This window comes from Rhinolophus hipposideros, assembly GCF_964194185.1.
Source record: "Rhinolophus hipposideros genome assembly, chromosome: 14".
NCBI lineage: Eukaryota > Metazoa > Chordata > Mammalia > Chiroptera > Rhinolophidae > Rhinolophus > Rhinolophus hipposideros.
Window position 1 is genome coordinate 20,316,504 of NC_138060.1, and position 26,220 is coordinate 20,342,723.

General features: G+C 36.8%; 1 protein-coding gene across 22 annotated transcripts in view; it reads left to right on the forward strand.

Annotated features, from left to right (window-relative positions):
* Positions 1 to 26,220, forward strand: part of PBRM1 (polybromo 1) — a 95,082-nt gene that overhangs the window by 2,078 nt on the left and 66,784 nt on the right. For 8 of the 22 annotated variants that reach the window (XM_081073345.1, XM_081073366.1, XM_081073346.1 and 5 more), the window contains exons 2-13: positions 987 to 1,112; positions 2,682 to 2,834; positions 3,803 to 3,900; positions 4,442 to 4,589; positions 6,349 to 6,492; positions 9,059 to 9,175; positions 14,395 to 14,463; positions 17,213 to 17,311; positions 19,592 to 19,677; positions 20,447 to 20,542; positions 21,161 to 21,252; positions 23,260 to 23,473. In XM_081073345.1, the coding sequence (XP_080929471.1) occupies positions 1,065 to 1,112; positions 2,682 to 2,834; positions 3,803 to 3,900; positions 4,442 to 4,589; positions 6,349 to 6,492; positions 9,059 to 9,175; positions 14,395 to 14,463; positions 17,213 to 17,311; positions 19,592 to 19,677; positions 20,447 to 20,542; positions 21,161 to 21,252; positions 23,260 to 23,473 (1,364 nt within the window). In that variant the 5' untranslated portion in view covers positions 987 to 1,064. The remainder of the gene's footprint in view (positions 1 to 986; positions 1,113 to 2,681; positions 2,835 to 3,802; positions 3,901 to 4,441; positions 4,590 to 6,348; positions 6,493 to 9,058; positions 9,176 to 14,394; positions 14,464 to 17,212; positions 17,312 to 19,591; positions 19,678 to 20,446; positions 20,543 to 21,160; positions 21,253 to 23,259; positions 23,474 to 26,220) is intronic. The other 14 variants (XM_081073360.1, XM_081073347.1, XM_081073348.1 and 11 more) reach the window with 4 other exon arrangements.

The following is a 26,220-nucleotide window of genomic DNA, read 5'->3' on the forward strand; positions in this document are numbered from 1 at the left end:
CATAACAATCCAAGGGAGATATGTACACTTTACTGTTCTCATATTAGAAATGAATAAACAGATCTGCGGTTGTGACTCAAGCAACATCAAACAGATAATTAGAGGTGGAAAAACTGGGATTCTTGTCTTCTGAATTCAGGTCCTGTTGCTCCTCCCACCCAACTGACCACATTGCCTGTCTTGCCAAACTTCCAAAATGTATTTTAAAATGTGTCCTTTGGATAAAAAAAAATTTGAAAATTATCCTTAAGTTGCATCTTTTTCTTTACTTACCAAAGTAAATTAATGATTCAAGGAGGTTTGGATATTGTATGGTTTAAAGTATGCATATACCAATGATTTATATTTTTTTGTCTCTTGATTTTCAGCGGATTATTTATAAAAGTAATTTTGACCTGTCAAAATGGTTGAAGTTTTTTGTTTGTTTTGTTTTTAACTTCCCTAAACTTGTACGTGGTATCTTCCCAATGCTGATAGGACTTTTGAAAAGAAATGCCTTTCTCTGAAAAAAATTTTTTTTTTTGGGCAGGGTGGAGTTTTCCATACTCTGCTCACCTGAACCCATTCTCTGTTTGTTCCAGCTTGCCAACCCTTGGTGTCACATGTGAGCCTTCCACATGTGTTCACTCTCCATTCCAGCTCTGTGATTGAACTCTGCTCTTACTGACTAGGGGGCATTTGGGCAGGCATGCTTCATTCATGGAATTGACAGTCATTCCTTGTGAGTAAAGGGGAACCTCAGTGAGACCTCTTTAAGCACAAGCATTTGGTTTTAAAATGGAAGAAATATCAGGTACTTTTAATGCCTGAGCCTTTGCAGCAGTTTGTTTCATTGGCACAAAAAAACTGATATGCCTGTTTTCTCCAGTTCTTTTATCTTTCCGTAGCAGTTCTCCTTGAATGTTTTCTGTCTATTCGTACTCATTTTTACTCCTTCTGACTCTTCTTTTTTATTTCCCCTTTTCTGTCTTGTTCTTCTCTTTCAGTTTTGAATATATTATCACTGAATCAGCACTTCTAAAGCCCTGCCTTCTCCCACTGGCTTCACTTGGCCTTCAGACATAATGAGGAGACTGGCTTTTCGAGGCGCTGGTTGTGCTCTGGTAAAGCTGGTAAATTACTGATCATCTACACCTTTTCCCTTTTCTGTCCTTCCTTGCCTTTTCCCTTCCACCTTTCTTAAATTTTGTTATCCTTTCCATAAAGATTGCCTCTCATGTTCATCAAATTCACTTGTGTCCTTGTCATAGATTGTTTATAAAGGATTGCTCCTTAGTTTCTTCATCTTAATGAATTGAGACCAGTTAGCCTTTTATAAATAAAACAATAACAAACTATGGCTGTCCTTAGCCTAAGCCCTTTGAAGTTTTTAGCTAGTTATAGCCAATTGCAAACTAATACACTGTATAACAAACCAAAGCCTAGAGGAAGGAACATCGTCATGGTGGGCTCTTTTTAAATACCGTATGGACTATTGAAGGAAGAGAGGAGATTCTTTGTTGTTTCTTCGTTGGATACCAGGATTGTTTATTTGTTGGTTTGTTTTGTTCCTGCTTTCATTCCCTGGAGATCCCCAATTTTTTTCTCCCTACTACTGGCAACCTATTCTTTCAGCTGTGGGTGTCTTAGTTTCCTAAAATTGAATGTTGATGAGTGAAACTGAGATCAATTTTTTCTTTTAGCTTTACAGAAAGACCTTTGAAATCACAACATACTGTTTGATACTGTTGTGAAATTGTATAAATGTTGTAGGACCTTCCAGTAGACACCTTTTCCCTCTAGCTGTAACAGATCATTTCAATGATTACATTTCCTGTGCTATGGTCAAATGTGTATGTTTGTGAAGTTAAGATTAGTTACTCAGCAGCCTGCCTGAAACTGAGAGATATTTGTGAGTTTCTAAAAAACCAGGCAGGACCTAGAAGCTCACCTTTGAGGTCCTCTTCCAGATCATCTGCTAAACTGAAAAGCTATGATCTCAGAATTCACTGGATGGAGTACTTCATATAGCTGAAAAGCAAGTTAGTTTGGGTTGACAGGAAAGTTTCAAAGCACAGTTTTGCTACTTTGGCATAGATATGGCAAGTCACATTAAGTTTTTTCCAAGGGTATGTCTTGTGGATCCTTCTTTAATGAGTGGAGAAAATTCATTTTCAGAATGTTAATTTTAGTGTGCATCTAAAATGCTAGAAGATTAATCGTCCCCTGACCTTTTTGTTTAACTCATTTGCCTCAGGCACAGCTTCCTATTCTTTACCATGTCATGGCCCACCTAGAAAATGATCGTAATTATAAGACACACTGGGGAAAACAGGTGAGCTGACTGGCTGTACCTGGGTGAAGCTCCAGCACAACGGTGTATCACTACACATGGGTTTTCAAACTCCAGTCCAGGGTAATTTTGGGGCCTAAAGTGGTTGAGTCATTCAAAATTGGTGATACAAATGAGCACATTTTTGCTGAATTTGTTCCATACAAGTTGAAATGTAGCATTCTGGTTAACTTAGAGACTAAAGCAACGAAGTCCAGGACTTCTATTGAAAAAACTTATAGTTAGTCAAGTATGTTTGCAACAGTTAATATATCCTCCTGAGTGAACCAGAAACTTGATTTTAGGTGGCCAGCTGAGGGCTTGGTGGCAGAGTCTAAAATATAAGAACATGGATAATTATTTCTTACAGAAGAAGTTGGATTCCATGGGTTCCAAGAGAAGAAGAGCTACCTCCCCTTCCAGTAGCGTCAGTGGGGACTTCGATGACGGGCACCATTCTGTGTCCACACCTGGCCCAAGCAGGAAAAGGAGGAGACTTTCCAATCTTCCAACGGTAGACCCTGTGAGTGACTTGCATCACACAGTTTCTGCCTGCTTTTCCTCTGATTCCCTACCCTTCCTTTAATGATAAGCAGTTAAGATTCAAGGCTTTTCCATTTCTTTTCCCTCTGGATTGATAATTCTTAAGCTTTCTTGTATGAAAAGTGTATATTTAGCCAAAAGTATTACAGTAATACTATAATATTATGAAAGAATAAGGAGTATTAGTATGTCACATTATATGTTCACTCAAATAACTGTGCTTGTCACGTGCCAAGCACTGTTCTGGTGACTAAGATGTAGCCATGTGTAAGACAAGCCAATTTTTCACATGGAGCTTAGATTCCAGTGTGGAGGGAAGCAGAATGTAAACAGGTGAACAGATAAATAATAATAAAGTGCTCTCAGCTGGTGATAAGCGCTAAGAAGAAAATTTGGGGTGATTCAGGCTGTTTGGACCCAAATCTTAGGAAAGGTTTCTCTGTGATGAGAAGGCACCAGCCCTGCAGAGCGCTTGGGAAGAATGTTCCAGGCAGAGGGGCTGGGTCAGGAATGGGTTTGGTGTGTGGCAATTACAGAGAGATGGTCAAGAGGGAGGAGGAGACTGGCAAAGTGCCCAACCAGGGTATGTAGTTACCCTCCGTACTCTGTGGGCAATGTTAGGAGTTTAGATTTTATTCTCTGAGTAATACGAAGCCCCTTTGTTGGGTGATTTTAAGCAAGAGAGTGGTATTAACTGATTTAGTTTAAAAGAAGAAGTTACCAGTAGCATAAATCTAATGAAAGATACCAAAAATTTCTCAGTTAAATTATTTTCATAGAGATGCTGTCAGCATATTTCCGTCTTGGGTTCCACGTCGGAATTTGGGGATTTGTCCTTTTTCTTTTCTCCTTGCCTTTTATGGGTATGTTTTAATTAAAGATAATCCATATGCCCACACTGGTTTTCTGCTCACTTTTCTGGTGATTTTCCTTTGTTGTTGTGTGTAGATTGCTGTGTGCCATGAACTCTACAACACCATCCGAGACTATAAGGATGAACAGGGCAGGCTCCTCTGTGAGCTCTTCATTCGGGCACCGAAGCGAAGGTGAGTTGGAAGGTGAGTGGGAGGAATTTGGTCTTGGGTCTGTGTTTAAAATGTTAGGTAACTGAGTTTTCTTTTGAAAGGAATGGTTTAAGTGATACTAGGGTCTGATTTGTTTTTGCAGTCAAGATGTGGTAAAGTATACTTAAAAAATTTTTTTAATTGTAAAAAATACAATAGATAAAATTTACAATCTTAACCATCTTAAGTGTACAGTTTAGTAAGTGCTAAGTGTGTTCACATTGTTGTATAACAGATCTTCAGAATTTTTTCATATTGCAAATTGAAATTCGATACCCATTAAGCAACACCCCATTTCTCTCTTTCCCCTAACCGTGGGCAACCCGCATTACACTTTCTGTTTTAATGAATTTGACCACTTTAGAGTCCTCTTAAGTGGAATCATATAGTATATGTCCCTTTTAGTTCTAGTAATGGCAGTAAGTCTAGTATGTTCGGTCACTTGCAATTTTGGACATTACCGTAGATAGTTTGAAATACAAGTTTTTGTAGGCTTTGGATTAATTTTTTTAAATCGTAACAGAAATCAACCAGACTATTACGAAGTTGTTTCTCAGCCAATTGACTTGATGAAAATCCAACAGAAACTAAAAATGGAAGAATATGATGATGTTAATCTGCTGACTGCTGATTTCCAACTTCTTTTTAACAATGCAAAGGCCTATTATAAGGTAAGAAAGCATATTTGGAAGGTATCCAATTTAACAATTGCCTGGCTTTTTCAGATTTATTAATCTGGTAGGTGAATAGTGGTTTCTCATTTGGTGGTGTGAGTTTGCATTTCTTTTATTAGTAAAGAGATTGAACATTCATACGATTATGAACTAGTTTTCTTCTGTGTCTGCTCAAATCTGTTACCCATTTCTTGAGTGGTTTGTCGTTATATTTATTTCTAGAAATTTTTATATGTTCTAGGTACTAATCTTTTTTTTTCCGGTTATATGTGTTGCACATATCTTCTTCCACTGTGTTTTTCTCACTTTTTATGGGTCTTGAATGAACTGAAGTTTTTAATTTTAATATACTAAAATTTATCAGTGTATCTGGTGGAAGCTGGCCTTTGTTTCTTGTCTTTGCATGCTCGAGGCGTCTTGAAAAGTTGAGGTTTATCTTGTCTTACAAATGCCACCAAGATGAACATAGGCTTCAGTGTTCTCCTTGCTCATTTGGGTTCCCACTTTTACTCTATTCCTGCTTTTGTGAGCATTGCTTACTCCTTATTGACAACATATGGATGCATTTTATAGTTTTATTGGGTTTTTGTTTTTTAATGTTGCATCCAGCATTGGTTTTACTGGGAAGTTTTAGTTAGAGTTCATTCCCACTACAGGAAAAGAAATCGTCAAATAAGGTATTAAATACTTTTAAAAATGGAAATGATATCAGAACAATCATTAGATTCTATCCTTTTGACGTATTCCTTTAAATTGGGTTTTATCCTTTATTTTTTTTAAGTGTAGTTGGTATACAGCATGATATATTAGTTTCAAGTGTACAATATAGTGACTTGATATCTCCATACCTTGTAATGTGATCACCCTACTAGTAATCATCTGTCAGTGTGCAAACTTGTCACAATATTATTGATTATATTCCCCTTCATCTTTTTCACCTATCTTCCTACCCCCGCACCTCTAATAACCATCCCTTTGGTCTCTTTCTATGAGTCTGTTTTTATTTTGTTTATTTGTTTTGGTTTTTTAGATTCCATATATGAATGAAACCATATGGTATTTGTCTTTCTCTGACCTATTTCACTTAGCATAATACTCTCTATCTAGGTCCATCCATGTTGTTGCAAATGGCACCATTTCATTCTCTTTTATGGCTGTGTAATATTCCTCTGTGTGTGTGTGTGTGTGTGTGTGTGTGTCTACACACTGCATCTTCTTTATCCATTCATCTATTGATGGATACCTAGGTTGCTTCCATTTCCGTATCTTGGCTATTGTAAATAATGCTGTGGTGAGCAGAGGGGTGCATATATCTTTTTGAATTAGCATTTTCATTTTCTTCAAATAAATACACAGAAGTGGAATTGCTGGGTCGTGTGATAGATCTATTTTTAATTTTTGAGGAATCTATACTGTTGCATAGTGGCTGTACCAGGTCTTATCCTTTAAATTGTCTGTCTTAGTAATAGTCTTAATTTAGCAAATTATTTCTTCTGCTTCAAGTCTTTCTGTAATGAGACAGGGCACACATAAATAAATTAATTTGATTTCAGAATCCCTTTAAAACATATTTATTATTTCAGAAGAGAAATCGAGGCCCATGTATTTTTTAATCAAAGATTTTAAAATTTATAATAGAGTTTTCAAAGTTATGTCTTAGAATACCAGTCTGCTCAAACAGGGTGCTTTAAAAGTAGTAAGTGATTTACAATAAAATACTAAAGTGATATTTTTTCCTCTTTTTGCTAATGTACAGCCGGATTCTCCTGAATATAAAGCTGCTTGCAAACTCTGGGATCTGTACCTTCGAACAAGAAATGAATTTGTTCAGAAAGGAGAAGCAGATGACGAAGATGATGATGAAGATGGGCAAGACAATCAAGGCACAGTGACTGAAGGAGTAAGTCTGCAGCTGGAACAGGTGGTAAATGGGCTACTGGAAAGTGGACGAAGCCCCAGTGATTGCCTTTGGGCTGCTGTGGGCAGCTGGGCTTTCTATACATCTCTATTAGTAAGTGGGAGAGCAAAGGTGCACAGCCAGAGAACCCCACTGCAATTACAAGAGACCCTAAGACATACTGGACAATGTGTCCCATGTGTGCTGGTTTTTATATTAATACATATTTCCTGCTTAGTTAAGAGAATCTTCATATTATCAAGGATGGATCCAATATTCCTAGATTGAGATATCATGTAAGAGTAGGCAGTGCTGTCATTAAAAGTTGGAGAGTCAATAGAATCACCTTAGTTAGGAATACTTTTGTAGGCTTAGACTGAGTACTATTGCTAGAACATGCCAAGTGTGTTCCTACCTCAGCAATTTTGCAGTTGCTCTTACTTCTGCTTAGAACATGCTTCCTTTAGCTCTTCATGTTACTGGCTCTTTTCATTATTCTGACATCACTTAAAATAATGTCAGTTGTGAGAGGACTTACCTGACCAACTTACCTAAATTGTTTGCTCCACACTCCTCCTTTTCTGTCATCACATCACTCTGTTCTAGGGTCTTCAGTTTTTATCACTATATGTGAAATAACTTTGTTGATTAGATTACATGTTTACTTTCTGTCTTCCCCAGGTAGAATGGTAGTCCACAAAAGATATCACCTTGTTCACCTATTCCTGGCATCTAGACTGTGTCTGACTTGTAGGTACTGACAGATTCATGCTGAATGAACACACATGCTTAAAAAGAGGAAAAAGAATAGTAAACAGAATGACACCTTTCTTCTGTGGCTAAATAGTAAGACACCCAAAGCAGAGCTTGGCCTGTCTTTCCCAAGTTACCTAGATAGGCCTTTTGCTGAAACTTTAACACAGAAGCAGTGGTGGGTGAATTTCTCAAAACATAACTTCTTGGAGTCTCAAAATCTAGTTCCTAGGCATCTTATCAATGTCCTTCTAAAAATTAAATGATTGGAATTAGGCAAAAAGCATTAACTAGGGATTCACTGGAATTTTACTCTGATTTTAATGTAGGGGCAACAACTTAACTCATGTTTTCTTGGGCACAACATTTATTATCTACAAAAGGCTCAGCCTTATTATAGGATTCCAGGATTCTAGTCAAAAATGAAAATGCCTATGTTTAGGAGTTACTTGTGTTTATTTTGGTAAGAAATTGGAAGGATCTTACACGTTCATATTTATACCTCCCAAGCTGCTTTCTGGCCCTAAGGTTCTTGTGAAGAGGGGGAATTTTCAAGCTTCTCATTTCTAAATTAAGAAGTGATTTTCTTGGCGTTTTCCCAATTATGGAAATGGGTTGTATGAATTCATTCACATACCCTGCTCCCTTTGTTACTTGCAACAGATGTTTCCAAAGTAGCTGGTAGGGTTGGGAGGAGAGGAATCTTGGCTGTAGAAAGTAACTCTTCTTTTTGAAGCTAACTCTGGTACCATGTTTTAGTCAGGAAGTAAGTGACTTAACCATGGATATATTAATCTGCTTTCATCAGTGTCATGTGGTTCTAAGCTTACATGGTTGGGGACTCAGCTAATCACATTCCATGTGTTAAATATGTATTATATGTCTGTTTTTGCCAGACACTGTGCTAGGCACAAGAAATATTAGTGCCCTCTCTGTGGAGTTAATGTTGGACCTTAATATTGAGACTATACTAAATAAAAAGATCTTCTGTTGAATTAGGACAAAAGTACTATGCTTTAATGATTTAAACCAGAAATAACTGTTAATCTTTATTTTATATACACAAAACATGGTTTGGATTTGAAGTACCATTTAATGTAAACCTTAATTGAGGCATCCCGTTGCTCACTGCAGAAAATGGCTTCAGGCTCAAACTCCCCCGGCCAAGTACTTTTTGAGGCATGTACTTTCCCATGTTGAAACAATGACTAAGGTAGAGGAATAAGCCAACCAGTCTGGAGAGCAGAGTGATGTACAGCAATTGATTTAATTTCCGTTCAGTTTTGATAAAACTTGAAATCTGTTGTTAGATGTGGCAGAGCACCCCATGGTTTAAAGTATATAGCTTCCACTTTACATACGTGGTTATGCTACCAGAATACCAAGACTTCAGTACATGTGAACAGAGATGTAGAAATGACCACGTGTCATGGGGCATGTTGTCTCTGTCTCAGTTGCTCAGACCCTAAAAAAGGTATGCATTTGCACCATTTCACACATAAGGCACTTAAACTTCACTGTTACAGTGCTTACTCCGGAATAGAGTTTAGTAAAAGGACTTGATCTGAGGGATCTAGTTACTGAAATATATAAGGAGCCTCATCAGTTTCATATATTTCATTCTGGGAGTAAAACCTCCACATTTAGCATCAGAGCATATCTGTGTTATTTTTAAAACTTAAAATAAATACTGTTTAGAAGTTGCTTTTTAGAGTTTTAAAATTTTAGAAACTATTTAATATCAGCATTTATTTTTGGTCTCTAACGAAGTACTTGTTTCTCCTCTCTCTGCTTCCTCCTAATGCCCTCCTTCCAGTCTTCTCCAGGTTACTTGAAGGAGATCCTGGAGCAGCTTCTTGAAGCCATAGTTATAGCCACAAATCCATCAGGACGTCTCATTAGTGAACTTTTTCAGAAACTGCCTTCTAAAGTGGTAAGTGATGCAACTAAAGACAGGTGAATTAAAGTGTGTGTTTGTTTTTTTAAGTACTCCAGATGTTTTATTCTTAGTAAATACACTAGGGTTACTGGAAGGCTTGGAGATAGCCAAGAGATCCTTCTTGTGGTCTCAGCAGCAGGAACATAGGGTATATTCTGTCATTTTACTTGACCAAAAAGCTTCGTTTTTTAAAAAATTTTGTGTTTTTGGGTTTTTTTGGTAATTCTTTTTGTTTGTTTTGGTTTTTATTGTCATACAATACACATAAGATTACCATTTAACCATTTGAAGTGCACAGTGCAGTGGTGTTGGGTACAGTGGTATTATTGTGCACCCATTGCTACCATCCGTCTTCAGAACTATTCATCTTCCTCAGCTGAAACTCCATACCCAGTGAACAGTAACGCCCCATTCCCCCAACCCCTGGCAACCAGCATTCTTCATTCTCTCTCTGTGAATTTGACTGTAAGTACTTGATATAAGAGGAATTATACAATATTTATCCTTTTGTGTCTGGCTTATTTCACTTAACATAATGTGTTCAGGGTCCATCCACGTTGTAGCATATGTCCGAATTTCCTACCTTTTTAAGTACAGATGATATTCCGTTGTATGTATATACCACATTTGTTCATACCACATTTTTATCCACTCATCTGCTGATGGACTTTTGGGTTGTTTCTAAGATGGGTAATTCTTTGTTTTAAAGATTTTTAAATTAAAATATAGCTAACATACAATATTATATTAGTTTCAGGTGTATATCATAGTTATTCAACATTTATATAGCTAAAGATTGTAAGATGGGCAATTCTTAAATGATAAAACAAGCACTTAAACTAAACATTTTATTTATAAAAGAAATACATTCTCTTTGCTCAGGAGATAGAACGAAAGAAAGCTAAATGAGTTCTTCCTTTCTTAGTTCTCCTTGATCACCTGGTGATGGAGAAGAAGAGAGAGAGACCTAATAGGTACTCTTCTACCCCAAAGAAGAGGAGATTTTCTAGAAAAGTGAGGCTCTTTGAAAGTGTCAGTACCCCTGTGTCTTCACACCCACGTTAGCCTGTAGAACTATAAAATTTTCCACTTTTAAAAGTACTCTGGGGCCGGCCCGGTGGCTCAGGTGGTTGGAATGCCGTGCTCTTAACGCTGAGGTCGCCAGTTCGATTCCCACCTAGGTCAGTAAGCTGTGCCCTCTATAGCTAAGATTGTGAACAACAGCTCTCCCTGGAGCTGGGCTGCCATGAGCAACCAGAGGTTGGCATAAGCTGCCATGTGTTGCTGCGGGCTGCTGTGTGCTGCCGTGGGCTACCGTGTGCTGCCAGGAGCGGCGGGTGGCCAGTGTGAGTGACGACTACTGTGAGCAGACAACTAGCAACTTACTGCCTCAACGGGGAGGTGGGGGGCGGTGCAAGGCTCATAATACCAGCATGGGCCAGGGAGCTGTGTCCTACACAACTAGACTGAGACACAACAGCTTGAACCAGAGTGAGGGGTCAGAGGCAGAAGAAGCGGGGAGAAAAATACTCTAGCACTTAATGCCATTGTGGTCATTTACTTTTGTATCTACCGCCTTTCCTAGTCCTGAATTTCTTAAGGACAAGGACTACTCCATATTTTCTTTTATGTCCCTCCCATGTAGTTGGAATCCGGCATGTCGTAGGTGTTCAAGAAGTGTTTGTTGACTGAAGAACAGCATGCAGTTTTCCCCAGCAGTCATCAACAAGACTAGTTATTTAAAAGGTGTGTCTTGACTAGTTGTAGGACAGTTATGACTAAAGGTATAAAGCATCTATAACCATTGCTATCCTAAGTATGGATCTAATCAGAAAAATATATTGGACATATGTTTAAAATTTTAAGAGGAAGATAGTAGGACGATTCCTCAAAAAATTAAACATAGAATTATCATATTTGCCAGCAGTTCCACTTTGGGCGTATACCCAAAATAAGTGAAAACGGGATTTCAAAGAGATATTCGTACACCCATGTTCGTAACAGTATTAGTCACAATAACTGAAATATGGAAGCCCCCAAAGTGTTCCTCCACAGATGAATGGATAAATAAGATGTGTTATGTACATATGATGGAGTATTAGTCCGTCTTTATTTTTACGTGTTTTTTTTCATTGTTTATTTCCATATTGAAATCCTTATGTTAAAAAAGAAATGAATGCTATTGTAAAGTTTCAGTTATGCAATATGAGTAAGTTCTAGAGATCTGCTATATGTATACTATGCTTATAGTTAACAATACCATGGTGTACACTTAAAAATTTGTTTAGAGAGTAGATCTCATATTAAGTGCAATATCCCAATTAAAAAATAAAAATAAGAGCCTGGGAACACAGAGGACATTGAGGCATGGGGACATGTCACAGAGATATAGTTGTCATTTCCAGGGGTTCACATTACAAAACTTTTTTTGCCGGGGGGGGGGGGGGGGGCGGGTGGAATATTGAGGAACTGTGTTTTTCGAGGACCCATCAGCTCCATGTCGACTTGTTGTTTTTCAGTGCAGTTTTGTGGAGGGTGCAACTCAGCTCCAAGTTAAGTTTTTTTTTTCAGTCTAGTTGTGGAGGGCGTGAAGCTCACTGGCTCATGTGGGACTCGAACCGGCGACCTTGGTGTTATGAGCACCGCGCTCTCACCACGGAGCCAACCAGCTCCTCAGCTCCAAGCTCAAGCCGTTGTTTCTCTCTGGTCCATGTGGGACTCAAACTGGCGACCTTGGTATTATGAGCACCGCGCTCTAACCACTGAGCCAACTGGCTGCTCACCGGCGCCTCAGCTCCAAGCTCAGGCCGAGCTCAAGCTGTTGTTTTCAATCTAGTTGTAGAGGGCGCAGCTCACTGGCCCATGTGGGAATCGAACCCGCAACCTTGTTGTTAAGAGCTCACTTTAACCAACTGAGCCATCCTGCTGCCCACAAAACATTTTTTTAAACCTTGTATCGTTATGGTATAGATACAGTATGCCCACACCACTGGAGACTATGGAAAAGAATGAGGACGTTCTCTTCATACTGATATGGAAAGGTCCCCACAATATTTTTAGAAAATAACAAGGTGCAGTGAGAAAACACCAGCAATTGATAAAAGTGGTCAGGATTGAGAGATAAGTGGGCAGATTGTGTTACAGGTTGAGGTGAGACTTTATATGTTCTTTTGATTTTGGAACCATGTGAAATTTTACCAATCAAAAGAAAATAAATGTTTTTGAAGGATTTATTGAATTAAGAATATAATAAATGCATATCCTCCATTATTTATTTATTTTTAATGATAAGTGGAAGGTGTTAAAGAACCAGGTATATGACACATTTACTCATTAGTCAGCCCCGGTTGCCATAACAAAATACCACAGATTGGGTGGCTTAAACAGCATAAAGGTATGTCTCACGGTTCTGAAGATTGTAAAGTCCAATATCAAGGTGCCAGCTGATTTGGTTCTTGGTGAGGGCTCTCTTCCTATTCAGCCTTTAAGAGAATGAAAGTCTGACACATGTTACAATAAGATTGAACTCTGGACACAATATGGTAAATGAAATAAGCCAGACAAAATACTTATTATATGACTCCTTTGAAAGGAGGTACTTACAGTAGCCAAATTCATAGAAACAAAAAGTAGAATTGCAATTTCCAGCAACTGGCAGGAGAGGGAAAGTGGAGAGTGATTGTTTAGTGGGTAGGGAGGTTCAGTTTGGGAAGATAAAAAGTTCTGGAGAAGGATGATGGTGACAGTTGCACAATACTGTGAATGTGTTTAGAACCATTGAACTGTACATTTAAAATAGTTAAATGGTAAATCTCCTGTATTTTTAAGCACAGTACAAAAATTACCAGAGAAGTGTACAATCTATTCAAGGTTTATTCTACTCTGCAGGAGGTCAAGCCACCAAGGATGATTTAGAGCTACAAAACATTAATATCTGGTTCCCCCATTCTGGGAGGGCTTTTGGAGACACCATGCAGCAGGATGGTTGGGGAAAGTAGATCCCATTGGTCCCTCAGGGTGTGACAATTTGAAAGACAAAGACTGAGACCTGGAGAAGAGGGCAGTTTTTACCTTTTCTTTATAAATCCTTCCCAAGCAGACTGGCTAAGTAGGAGAGGTGGATTGGAAATACATGGGCCAACAGCCTGGATTACGTTGTATCCCAGCCTGGGTGGCTTTGCCATAATTTGTCTTCTAAACTGTTTCTCAGAAGTAGAATTGGTGAAGAAAGGGGCCAGGCAAGGGCTTTGATCCAAGCAAAGAAAGAAGTAAGATTAACAAAAGAAAAGTAAGATTAGGAAAATAGAGGTAAGCTGAGGGATCAGGTAAGGTGAAGCATCGCTGAGATTTTTTTCAGCCTGGTAATTGAGTAAAAGCTGTGGTCTTCTGCTTTTTGTTGTTGTTTGGGCTCCAAGATTTGAACAGGTAAGAAGAGCCTGGAGAACACAGTGACTTCCCTCGACAGACACCTCTCCCACCTGAGGAAACCAACTTGATTTTTAGTCGACTTTAATTATTTTCTCCAAGAACAAAACCTCATGGCAGTGCATGCACTCTAGGCTTTGTGAAACCTTTCAAGGACATTCCTCTAACATGTTTAACTTCTTTTCTTGTGCTAAGTTAGTATTTGATAAGAAAACAAATTGCTTCTAATTTGTTTCGTTTCTTTAATGTCGTTTAATTTAAAATATGTTTTATTTGAAAAAAATTATTTGACTGAAGTAAGTAGAAGCATTAAGTTAAAGATGAAACTAACAAATCTCGTAATCTGGTTTCTTGTAGATCATTAAGAATTTTTTATAAAATAGGATATAATTGTGTTATTTAAATTGCAGAATTAAAAGAGCTTATAATAAGCACTTCAAAAACATTTCCCTACTGCATATCCAGTCATGGATATCTTGGGATTTTAAATTTAATTTGTGCAAGTCTGTGAATGTGGAATTTTTTAAAATATTAAGTGGTTGTATATTAGTTATGTAATGATAATATTATCAAATGCTAACTGTAACCTCCTACAACATGCTTGGGTATTTCAAGCTTGTTAAAATCAAATTGTTTCTGCTTTAAATATAACAATATGCTGTACAGCTGTGTCTTTTGTTTTGAATCTTACAATGTTGCTCAGTTGATTGATTGTCAGTGTATTTCTTTGTTTTCTTGTTAGCTGGTTATTTTCACTTATTTGGCATGCCTGGGTTTGTGTCTTTCAGCAATATCCAGACTATTATGCAATAATTAAGGAACCTATAGATCTCAAGACCATTGCCCAGAGGATACAGGTATGGAGATGACAATATGTAACCATATGTGATTTAAGGTAGATTGGCCCATGGTCTTTCCTATGGGCCTTTAGAAAAGAGAGAAGTCACTGAAAGGGCTTATTAGCAATATATTGTAGGCAAATGAGAGTGATGTTACTGATTATAGCTTTTGAAGAGGCAGCATAGTATCCCTGTTGCATTTTTTCTGCAGGGAGGAAAGCATATTTTTATTGGCATATTAGATCTTGCTCTCAGGACAAAAAAAGCGTTGGTCATAGACATTTTTAATTGTGAAAAATACATTGACAATAAAAGCTTTGTTGTTTATTTTTATCTGCTCCAAATAGTTTTAGGATATTTCAGCATAAATGTTATCTACAACACATGTTACAGTATAAGGTCATTGAATATAGAGACTGTTCTCTCTGAGTGCCCCCTCCCTGTAGCTCCAGAAGTTATAGGCACCTGGAATTGCTAGGTGCCTTCTCTGGTTTGTGTGCTTTATATGTATTAGCCAATTAATTCTTACAGCAACTCCATGAGTAGATAGTATTATTCCCATTTTAGAGATGAGAAAACTGAAGCACAGAGACGGTAAGTCACTTGCCCGAGTCATCAACTAGTAATGAGAAGAGATAGGATTTGAATCCAGACAGTCCTGCTCCAGAGTCTGTGCTCTTAACCCCTACGCTGTTATTACCTCTCAGTAAATATTGAGTGACTGAGATTTAAAATTGGATGATCAGAGGTTAAGGAAGATGTAGGGAAAATGAGCTAAATTATACTAGAAATCTACTTTTTAGGGTTTGGACTGATGTGGGCTATTTTCCTAGCTCTACTTCTTACTAGCTATGTCACTTTGGTCATGCTACCTGCCTGCTTCCTCTGCTATGCATTGAGGGTAGTATTACTGCTTCACAGAGTTGTAGAGATATGAAGTATCTATGTGTAATGTATATGAAGTATCTCCCAGTGCACCTGTGGGATGTGACCTTTAGATAAAGCAAAAAGGAAAACTTAATGTGTTATATAGTCTCATTGAGAAGTGAGACTGAAAGCACAATGGTTTGCCATGAGGGAGAAACTTCCTTTGCTTTAAATTCTAAGAGAGTAGTAATTACATTGAATGTTAAAATACAGATTCCCTCAGGTATCACCTGGTTTTTTCAGGCAGTCCAATAGCTGCTACTGGGAATGACTGAGTCTCCTAGAACCTAAATCGCTGGGGTTCCTACATCTGTCTAGGGGAAGGTGTTCTTATAATACTGAAAATCAAATCATATCTTTAAACACTCCTACCTCAGCCCCAATCTTTTCTCTCTGACCTCTCACCTGTCCTTTTTCCTTTTCAAAAGGCCCACAGAAGTACCTCCCTTCACCATCACCCTTATCAAGATCCTTGTCCTGTTACATCCAAATTAACGTAATAGTTTTTCCTCCCTCTCTGATAAAAGGCTCTCAAGTCCTTTCTGCATATTGCTTTTTAACCCTAGCTTCTTCCTGCTATTCTACTGCCCAGAGACTTGTCACTTGTTCTCTAAATGCATTCTGAAGCAAGTCACAGTTCCTTGTACCAGTTCAACAATAACCAACTCTGACTATTTAAACAGAAGGAGAATCCATGAAAAGGGTATTGGATAGCTCGTGGAATCATTGGGAAGGAAGGTGGGAGCACTAGCCATAGGAAAATAGGTAGTACTTAGGAACGTGATAGCACAGCTGAAGTCATACACATTCTCCTTGTGGCGCCATTCATTGCTGTTGCCACTGGGTCCTGGACACTCACTGCTCCACTCTTAGACTCTGCTCTCTTGCTGGAGTTAGAAATGCATTCCTTCCTTTCCTTTACTGTTGGCTTTAATCCCTCAAGACTCAAGCATTAATTATTTCCCCTTTCTCTGGCTGCCAGGCTGCTGGCAAAGGTACCATCTGCCCACTTTCATCCTGTTACCTTCCCTACCACCTGTGCTGGGATTTTCTCCAGATACATAGGGTACTCATGATGGGTATCTCTACATGGCAAATAACCAGCTCCTCTGCTTTGCCTGGCTCTCTGGACTCTGCCTCATTTGTTCCTGTCCTCCCTATGCAGCCTGTGCTTATGGTTTGACCCTTTCCCACCCTCCACTCCCCTTCGTGTGGTTTCCTCAGTCTCTCTAGAACATGTTGGTTCATTTCTGTCTCCTGGTGTACCTTTTGCCTAGAGTTTCTCTTCCTTTCCTTTGTAAATTGAGAAAATTATGAGTCTCCTGAGTTATTTTGGGTTGAATAAACTTGAAGATGTGACAGCTCTAACATGGAGCCTAGTACATAGTAGATACTCACAAAATGTTACCCTCTGTGTGAGACTGACCTTTTACTTTATTTGAAGTGACCTGTAAAACTAAAGTTTTACTTCACACTATTAAGTCCATCTTAATGAATTAGTATTAATGAAGTGCTTAGAACAGTGCTTGGCACATAAGTAAGCACTATGTGTTTGCTAAATAAAACAACTTTTACTTGATTTTTAAAAAAAACTGTAAGTTTTTATGAGAATAATGTATCTCTGGTTTTGTTGTTTACCTCAGAAAGTGTTTGTAAATGGCCAATATCAATAGTTTATAAAAGAGAAAATGACTTTCTATATTGTTCACATGTATTTCCCAATAAAGTCTTGGAACATGGTGACAATTTGAAAATATATGGAGTTCTTTTTTTTTTTTTTAAAGATTTTACTGATTAACTCTCAATAAGAGGAACTGCTATACTTTGTTGTTTATTATAGAATGGAAGCTACAAGAGTATTCATGCAATGGCCAAAGACATAGATCTCCTAGCAAAAAATGCCAAAACTTATAATGAGCCCGGTTCTCAAGTATTCAAGGTTAGTTCTTTCTGTTGTTTTCATTGGTAAGAGTATAATTTAGAGCCAATAATTTTTATGTAACTTTATTGAGATAAAATTCATGTATCATACATTTCACCCAAAGTATACAATTTAATGGCTTTTAGTATATTCAGAGTTGTGCAGCCATTGGCACAATTAGTTAGCAGTCACTCTCCATTTTGCCCCAACCTCCCCAGCCCTAGACAACCACCAATCTACTTTCTGTCTCTGTGAATTTGCCTATTCAGGACATTGCGTATAAATGAAATCATACAATACGTGGTCCTTTGTGACTGTCTTTTACTTAAAGTAATAGTTTCAAGGTATACATGTTGTAGCATGTGTGAATACTTCATCTTTTCATTGTTGAATAATATTCTATTATATGTATATACCATGTTTTATTTACCCATTTATCAGTTGCTAGACATTTGGGTGGTTTCCTTTTTGGGCTACTATAAATAATGCTGCTATGAGCATTCATGTATAAGTTTTTATGTGGACATATATTTTCATGGGTTCATACCTAGGCTTGGGATTGCTGGGCCACATGATAACTATATATTAACTTTTTTGAGGAACCACCAAATTGTTTTCCAAAGCAGCTGTACCATTTTACATTCCCATTAGCAATGTTGAAGTATAATTTCTTGACATCCTCACCAACACTTTTTTTCCGTTTTTGTCTTTGTTTTTATCATTGCCATCCTAGTGGGTGTGAAATAGTATCTCATTTTGGTTTTGATTAGCATTTCCCCCCTAATGATTAGTGACATTGAACATCTTTTCATGTGCATGTTGGCTAGTCATAATATCTTTTAAAAAGTGTCTGTTCAGACTCTTAGCCCATTTTTTAATCTATCTGTGTTTCTTATTGAGTTGTTACGGAGAGTTTTTTATGTAGTCTGGACATTAGACTAGATATATCATTTATAAGTATTTTCTCCCATTCTACGGATTGTCTTTACTTCCGTGACGGTGTCATTTGGGACACAAACGTTTTTAATTTTGATCAGTCTAGTTTGTCTTTTTTCCTTTGGTTGTTTGTGCTTTTAGTACCATATCAAGAAAACCATGATCTAATCCAAAGCCATGAAGATTTACACCTGTTTTCTTGTAAGAATTTCATAGTTTTACTTTTTATATTTATGTCTTTGAACCATTTTTAATTTTTATATACATGAGGTAGGTATGAGGTAGGAATTCACATTCGTTCTCTTTTTACATAGGAATATTCATTTGTCCCAGTGCCTTATGTTGAAAAGACTATTCTTTCCCCATTGAATTGTCTTGGTACCCTTGTTGAAAATTAGTTGACCATAGATGTGTGGGTTTATTTCTGGATTAAATTCTGTTCCATTCGTCTATATTTCTACCTTTACACCAGGTAGACATATAGATTCATTTTCAATTCAATTTTTAGTTAAAATAGATTTAGTTCCTACATTTAAACCTCATAAATATAAAAAAAATCTGTATAGCATAATATACAATGTAAAATGACTATTTCGTTTCTTTGCAGTTCCCTCCTAGAAGTTTGGTGGCCCTATAATGAATAGTTGCTTGTAGAAAGTTTTTAGATTAATAATATATCATTGGGAATTTAGCAAAGGATGCTCAGAAACTCTTTTGGAAGTAAGATCATTTAAACTTTCAGAATGCTAATTCACAGTGACTTTTGATAGTTACTTTAATTTTTTCATCTTTTAAGAAACTTTGAGTGAAAATAAGGAATAAACTATGAAGTCCTTGCACTCTTAGTCCTTGATAGAACACCTTAATATGACATTTTAATGGTATTTTACCAATTGTCGATGCAGTTAGGAATTTTATTTTTCGATCTGATTATTTTCCCTAAACTAAATTATAGACAGAAGGGAAACTTTGGGCTTGATATATTAGTGTGCTTTTAATTTAAGCCAAGTAAATTTATGTACATAATCTTTAATCTTAGAAGTGTATCTTTGTTTCAATTTTTAGGTTAGTGTACACAGGTAGAGTTCATTGTATTTTCACTATTGTTTTTCCTGTTCATCATTAGATCTTTGTGTGTGACTAATTGTGAATGAGTTAGGAGGCTTTTTAACTTACGTTTAATTATGAAGATGTTTTGGAAGCTTGTAGAAAGGTTAGAGGATACAGCTTTGTGGTTATTGAGCGGAGGGCTACTCCAAATGAAGGAGAGCTATAGAAAGTGCCCAGTGCAAGATTGAGAGCATTTTAAACTGTCCTTTTTTTCCTATACCTTCTCTAAGCCAAGTAATTTTATCTTGACAGGATGCAAATTCCATTAAAAAAATATTTTATATGAAAAAGGCAGAAATTGAACATCATGAAATGGCTAAATCAAGCCTTCGAATAAGGTAGGTTAAAAAAAATGTCTAAAATCCTTGTGCTTTTTATTATTTGCTGGGTTTTCTAGCTAGTGAAATCAATACAGTAGAAAACAAGATGTATTTCAAGATTACATTTACAGTTGATAATGTGATTCTAAAGAGAGTAGGGATAAGGCTTACCTCGCACCTTTATTGCATCTGAAAGCCTTCATCTAAAAAGAAGCAATTTTTAGCACTTAGCACCAGTATATGCTTTTATTGCTTTATGTGTTATATGTACATATGTATGTTTGTATTTGTATATAATTTATATTATACACATATATAGTATACATAACATGTAATTTTACGATATTTGTATATAATATATGGGTATACATGTTTATATTTACATAAGAGTATTTAGCCAGGTGTCCAAAGATCTAGTCTCATCTTGGCTTTTGCTGTGCCAGGACTAATATTTGAACAAATATTACTTCCACGATTCTCTTCCTCCTATCTGAAATGAAAAGATTGAGCGGCTACTTTGGAAACTTTCTTCTGACCCTGACATTTGCTTTGTTCTTAGATCCTCTGGTCACTGTAGTGACCATCAGCTCTCTAGGACCAGCACTGGTCCATTCTCCTCCACAGAGTCCCCAGGTTGTGGAGCAAAGCCTATTGCCCAGTAAAGGCTCAAATATTTGAACATTTCTCTTTAGAAAGGAAGAAGAAAATGATTTTCTTTTTTGTTTACCCAGCATTCTGATTTCAGTTGTCAATTTTCTGAGAGTTTTTAAATTTTATCTCTGGATAGGACTTCATCAAATTTGGCTGCAACCAGGCTGACAGGCCCTTCGCACAGTAAAGGCAGCCTTGGTGAAGAGAGAAATCCTACTAGCAAGTACTACCGGTGAGAGAGAATGTGTGTGTTTATTCTGAGAGCTGGCTAATGTTTATAAGGATAGGCATACTAGTGTTTGCTTGAAGGCTATCTTGAAGTAATATTTTTGGGTATGGTTAGGTTATTATGAGAATTTGTTATCAAATACCTCATTTAAAAGGTTGAAGTGCTGACCTTACCTCTTAGAAAATGCTTAAACAGAAGTTGTTTGTCAGGTAGTGTTTCACATTAGCAGTAAAATGTGTGGTAAAATCTAAAAGGTTTTGTGTTCATAATAGAATTTGTGTTCATTGTAAAATATGAGCATCTTAGAATTAACCAGTAATTATGAATGAAACTTTTTTTATATAAAATAAGGAGTAGTGTGCTGTGTTTATGTAAAGAACAAATTGCAAGTAGCCTACTTTAGGCTTTCTACCACCACTCTTTTCTAAGAGAAAAAAATTGGTCTTGGCTAAAATTGATTAGGGTGGGTATAAAAAGCACAAAGATAGATTGAGGAGGCAGATAATAGAAATTTCTTTTTCTTTGTTGTGAATGCTTTGTTAGCAATTCCTATTTCCTATAAAATAACCAAATTATGATTACATCTTTCCACGTCCTCTAATTGCTTGTTTTTCTTTGTAGTAATAAAAGAGCAGTCCAAGGGGGTCGTTTATCAGCAATTACCATGGCCCTTCAGTATGGCTCAGAAAGTGAAGAGGATGCTGCTTTAGCTGGTAAGCATTAGGCGGTGACGTGTTCAGTGCCTTCTCAGTGGGTCCTGCTGGTTAAGAAAAATTGCATTGACTTTGATCTGGCTGGGAGTTTTCAGTTTTGGAGTACATGCAGATTTGTTGCATTTTCATTAAACTCTTTGGTTGGCAAACTTATCAAAAGGTTATTGCTTTGTTTGTGCTAAAGCTCGTATCTTAGTAAATAAATACTTCTTCCAATACAATTGGTTTGATAGCCTTAGCAGATCCTGCTTTCAAACCTATGATGATAATTAATGAATACTAGGGACAACCATCAGGAAATTCCAGGAAGACATTCAGAACATCTTAGATTTCCAGGTCATTGGCTTATAGTTTCAGTAGGCTATAATTTCTTCTCGGCTAGAGCTTATGATTTAAAGACAGATGGAAATTACAGTCAGAGCAGCATAGTAAATTGTCATTTAAACAAACAGCATTGGGCACTAAAAATCAATGGAAAAATACAGTTTGTTAAATAGCAACGTAAAGAACAGCTGTAGAGGTATATTTGATTTTGTTATCTTTCTTGTCAGTGTAATATAATTTTTTTTTATTTTGCTGTAGATATTTTTATATGTAGAGATAAAATTTGTTTCATGAAGTTATTCTGGCATATCTTGATTTTATAGTCAAGTGTGAGGTCACACATTTTTTTTCTTTTTCTTTTTTTAAATTTATTGGGGTGACAATTGTTAGTAAAATCACATAGATTTCAGGTGTACAATTCTGTATTACATCATCCATAAATCCCATTGTGTGTTCACCACCCAGAGTCAGTTCTCCTTCCATCACCATATATTTGAAGAGGCCACACATTTTTCCAGCTGTGTATTTTGTACTAAATCTTCTATAGAAATTCATAATTATTATAGACTACTTATGAGGGTATGAATTTAATTTTTTGATACTTATCTACAGAATTAAATATTTTTTATTTAAATTAGGCCTGGCCATATCAAAAGTTGAAAGAAAATTTATCTTTTTATTAGCTTTGTTTTATGCTGATTATAAAAGTAACACATACATTATGTTTAGATTTCCTTCTTCCATTTGATTACTTCATTAACCTTATAGTAGCATAACAAATTGAAGAAAAACCACACCATTTACAACATTCCTAAAAAGTATTTATTGCCTTTTGTCTAGTAAATAGTACTACATTTATCACAAGAGGATTATTATTTAGTAACTTCAGGTATTAAGAAAACAGAGTAGGGGGCAGTCGATGGCTCAGTTGGGTAGAGCGTGAGCTCTGAACAACAGGGTTGCCAGTTCGATTCCCACATGGGCCAGTGAGCTGCGCCCTCCACAACTAGATTGAAGACAACGAGCTGCCACTGAGTGCCTCGTGGGGTAGTCAGATGGCTCAGTTGGTTAGAGCGCAAGTTCTTAACAAGGCTGCCCGGTTCAATTCCCGCATGGAGTGGTGGACTGTGCCCCCTGCAACTAAGATTGAAAATGGCGACTGGATTTGGAGCTGAGCTGCGCCCTTCGCAACCAGATTGAAGGGCAATGACTAATATGTCCTGAAGAAGCACACTGTTGCCCATTATTCCCCAATAAATAAAAGAAAAAAAAGAAAACGGAGTAGATTATCCAACCAATTATCCAATCCAAGGCCATGAAGATTAATACCTATGTTTTCTTCTAAGAATTTTATAGTTTTAGTTTTTGTATTTAGTTCTGAGATCTGTGAATGCCTTCTTGCTGTTTTTCTTGGCCAAGCACACATAGCAAGGAGTCTCTGAAGAAGGCACATTTAAAAAGAGAAACCGTTTTGTAACCTTTTAAAAACAGCATAACTTTTACTGTGTAACATTCTATTTCTATGTAATATTCCTCTAAGTAAACGTATAATTATATTAAGCATTACTAACATCTTTAATGGAGACTAGGGATTATTCTTTTAAAATGAGTATTCTCAAACATAGCTTAATATGCAAGGTTATTAGAGTTTTTTAAAGTGTGGTTCCTTTTTTTTCTTTCTAGCTGCACGTTATGAAGAAGGAGAGTCGGAAGCAGAAAGCATTACTTCATTTATGGATGTTTCAAATCCTTTTTATCAGCTTTATGACACAGTTAGGAGCTGTCGGAATAACCAAGGGCAGCTAATTGCTGAACCTTTTTTCCATTTGCCTTCAAAGAAAAAATACCCTGATTATTATCAACAAATTAAAGTGCCCATATCACTACAACAGATCAGGTGAATGTCTTCTACATTACTCAGTAAAATGTCTTTTACATTAGTCATATACATCCGTTTTGTGGTTGAGCCTGCACATACAAGTATATCTTCCTTCCTAAAATGGATAAGGATATTAAAGGTAAAAATGTTTTCACATGTCTAGAGTATACTTGAATATCACTCTTATATGAAAAGCAAGAAATAAATTTGGTTAAATACAAATATTCTTTGTACTGCAGTAGAGTCAAGAGACAAATTAATGAAAGGTGGGGCCGGTGGCTCAGGTGGTTAGAGCTCCGTGCTCCTAACTCCGAAGGCTGCCGGTTCGATTCCCACATGGGCCAGTGGGCTCTCAACCACAAGGTCGCCAGTTCAATTCCTCGAGCCCTGCAAGGGATGGTGAGCAGCGCCCCCTGCAACTAAGATTGAATACTGCACCTTGAGCTGAGCTGCTGCTGAGCTCCTGAATGGCTCAGTTGGTTGGAGAGCGTCCTCTCAACCACAAGGTTGCTGGTTCGACTCCCACAAGGGATGGTGGGCTGCGCCGCCTGCAACTAGCAAACAGCAACTGGACCTGGAGCTGAGCTGCGCCCTCACAACTAAGACTAAAAGGACAACTTGACTTGGAAAAAAGTCCTGGAAGTACACACTGTTCCCCAATAAAGTCCTGTTCCCCTTCCCCAATTAAAAAAAAAAATTAATGAAAGGTGTTCCAGCTAGACATTATTGTGGCAGATTATGGATTATAAAAAGTCATGTAGCTCAGAATTTAACTGTTCATTTTCTTATAAATGAACAAAGTACAAAAATCTTTCTGCCTATACCTTTTATTGATAGTTTGACTATAACAGTTTACTTGTAGTTGAATCCCCCAGAATCAGCTTAGTCAGCTCTCAGAGAATTCATTAGTTCAAATAATACCTTAAAGATGGTTCATCTGGTTTCCCCCTTCTGTTTAGAAAATATTAAAGTGATCATTGGAAATTCAGCGTGACAGAATACTTACCACCACAGTATCATTAAAAATAGTAGGAAATAAGTAATATTATAAAACATGATGTTTTGTAGCGCCCACATATGTGTTAGGTTTTTCAGTATACCCAGATAGAGCCAAGAGGCAGGTAAAAATATCTTTAAGGTGAGATTAAGCTGGTATTTACAGGAGGCTTTCATGGCAGAAAAACTAACCTTCCAAACAGTAGGAATTAAAATTCTTGTATTTGCTGCATTCTAGGAAATAAGATTGTTTAACAACATATGTTTCATGGTTTTGCATTTGTGACTTCTGTTTTCATCATTTGATCAGTAAGATTTATGGTGTTTTATTTAATCCAAACTTTGGAGGTTTTGTAAACAGTAGGATATAGAAAATCAGCTCATTTGGCCCTCTTAAAATAACATGGAAGTTAAGGCTGCCATTTATTAAGAAAATAGCCTAGAAATTTGTCTTAATACTCTTTGCCTTAGAAAAGACGGTGACAGTCTTGTAGATATTGAGAGGTTCCCTTTTAATTGAACAATTTTTGTCATTAGTTTCTTTTCTCCCATAACCGTTTTTAAATTTTTTTTTAGTTTCAGGTGTACAAAACAATGTAATACAAGTTAGACATTTGCACCCCTCACTAAGTGATAACCTCCCTCCCTCAATCTGCTACCCCTCTGACATTGTATATAGCTGTTATGATTCCATTGACTCTATTCCCTATGCTGTATTCCACATCCTGTGACCATATATATATATATATATATATATATATATATACACACACACACATATATATATGTATATATGTAGATGTATATGTGTAGATGTATATGTGTATGTATGTGTGTATATATGTATATATATATACACGAAAGGTAACGAAAGGTAGCCCAGCTCCTGTCAGGCACAATAAGTCTGAGGCTGTAATTTAAACTCTGGGTGCTAGCTGCCTAAGCTAGTGCTGAGGCCTGAGTTTGTGCTTAGTTGTTTTTTGTTTTAACCTAGAGATGTTCTCTAACATTCTTATCTCTTTAAGCACTACATGGAATTTCCATATGATTTTGGTGAATTTTAAGTAAAACTATATGTGGAATGGATGATGTCATTCTAAGAGAAAAGTCTGAAATCTCTGCATTTATTCTGTGATGCTGTTTACACATACTGTATTTCTTAATACAATTTTTGTGACTTTGATGGATAAGCATACAAGTACTTCAATCGAAAAATTTAAACGTCTATTCTGTCTAAATCCACACAGAGCTAGAATTATGGCAAACCATGACTCTTCACTTGATAACAAAGTGTATAGGGACTGTTGAGGGTTTGTATTAGTAATAGCCATAGTGTCTGAGAGAAATAGCAGAATTCTTAAGACTTAAGTAAAATAATTAAAAACTTCTATTTTAATTAGTTACAAAAGTTTATATTGGAAGAATAGCAGTGAATGGACTCTGACATATCTGCCTCTCATTTACCATCATAAGACCATTCTTCATATATAACACCCCTGGGGGTAAATACGTGATTCTAAATGCTCCTTCATGACATGGTCAGTACTTTTTCTTTTCTTTAACACACATGAACTGGAAGGGCCTCTGATTTTCAGAAATGGGTAGGTCATGATTTTTCATTTAAGGTAGCTTAAAACCTCCTTGATTTTTGTTTCTTAGGATTTGCATGTTAGCCACTAATGGTTTTTCCATTAAGATTTTTGCTAGTATGTTTGCTTTGTAATTGACCACTTTATTAGGTCCTCTTATTACTTCGTGTAGTGTTTTAG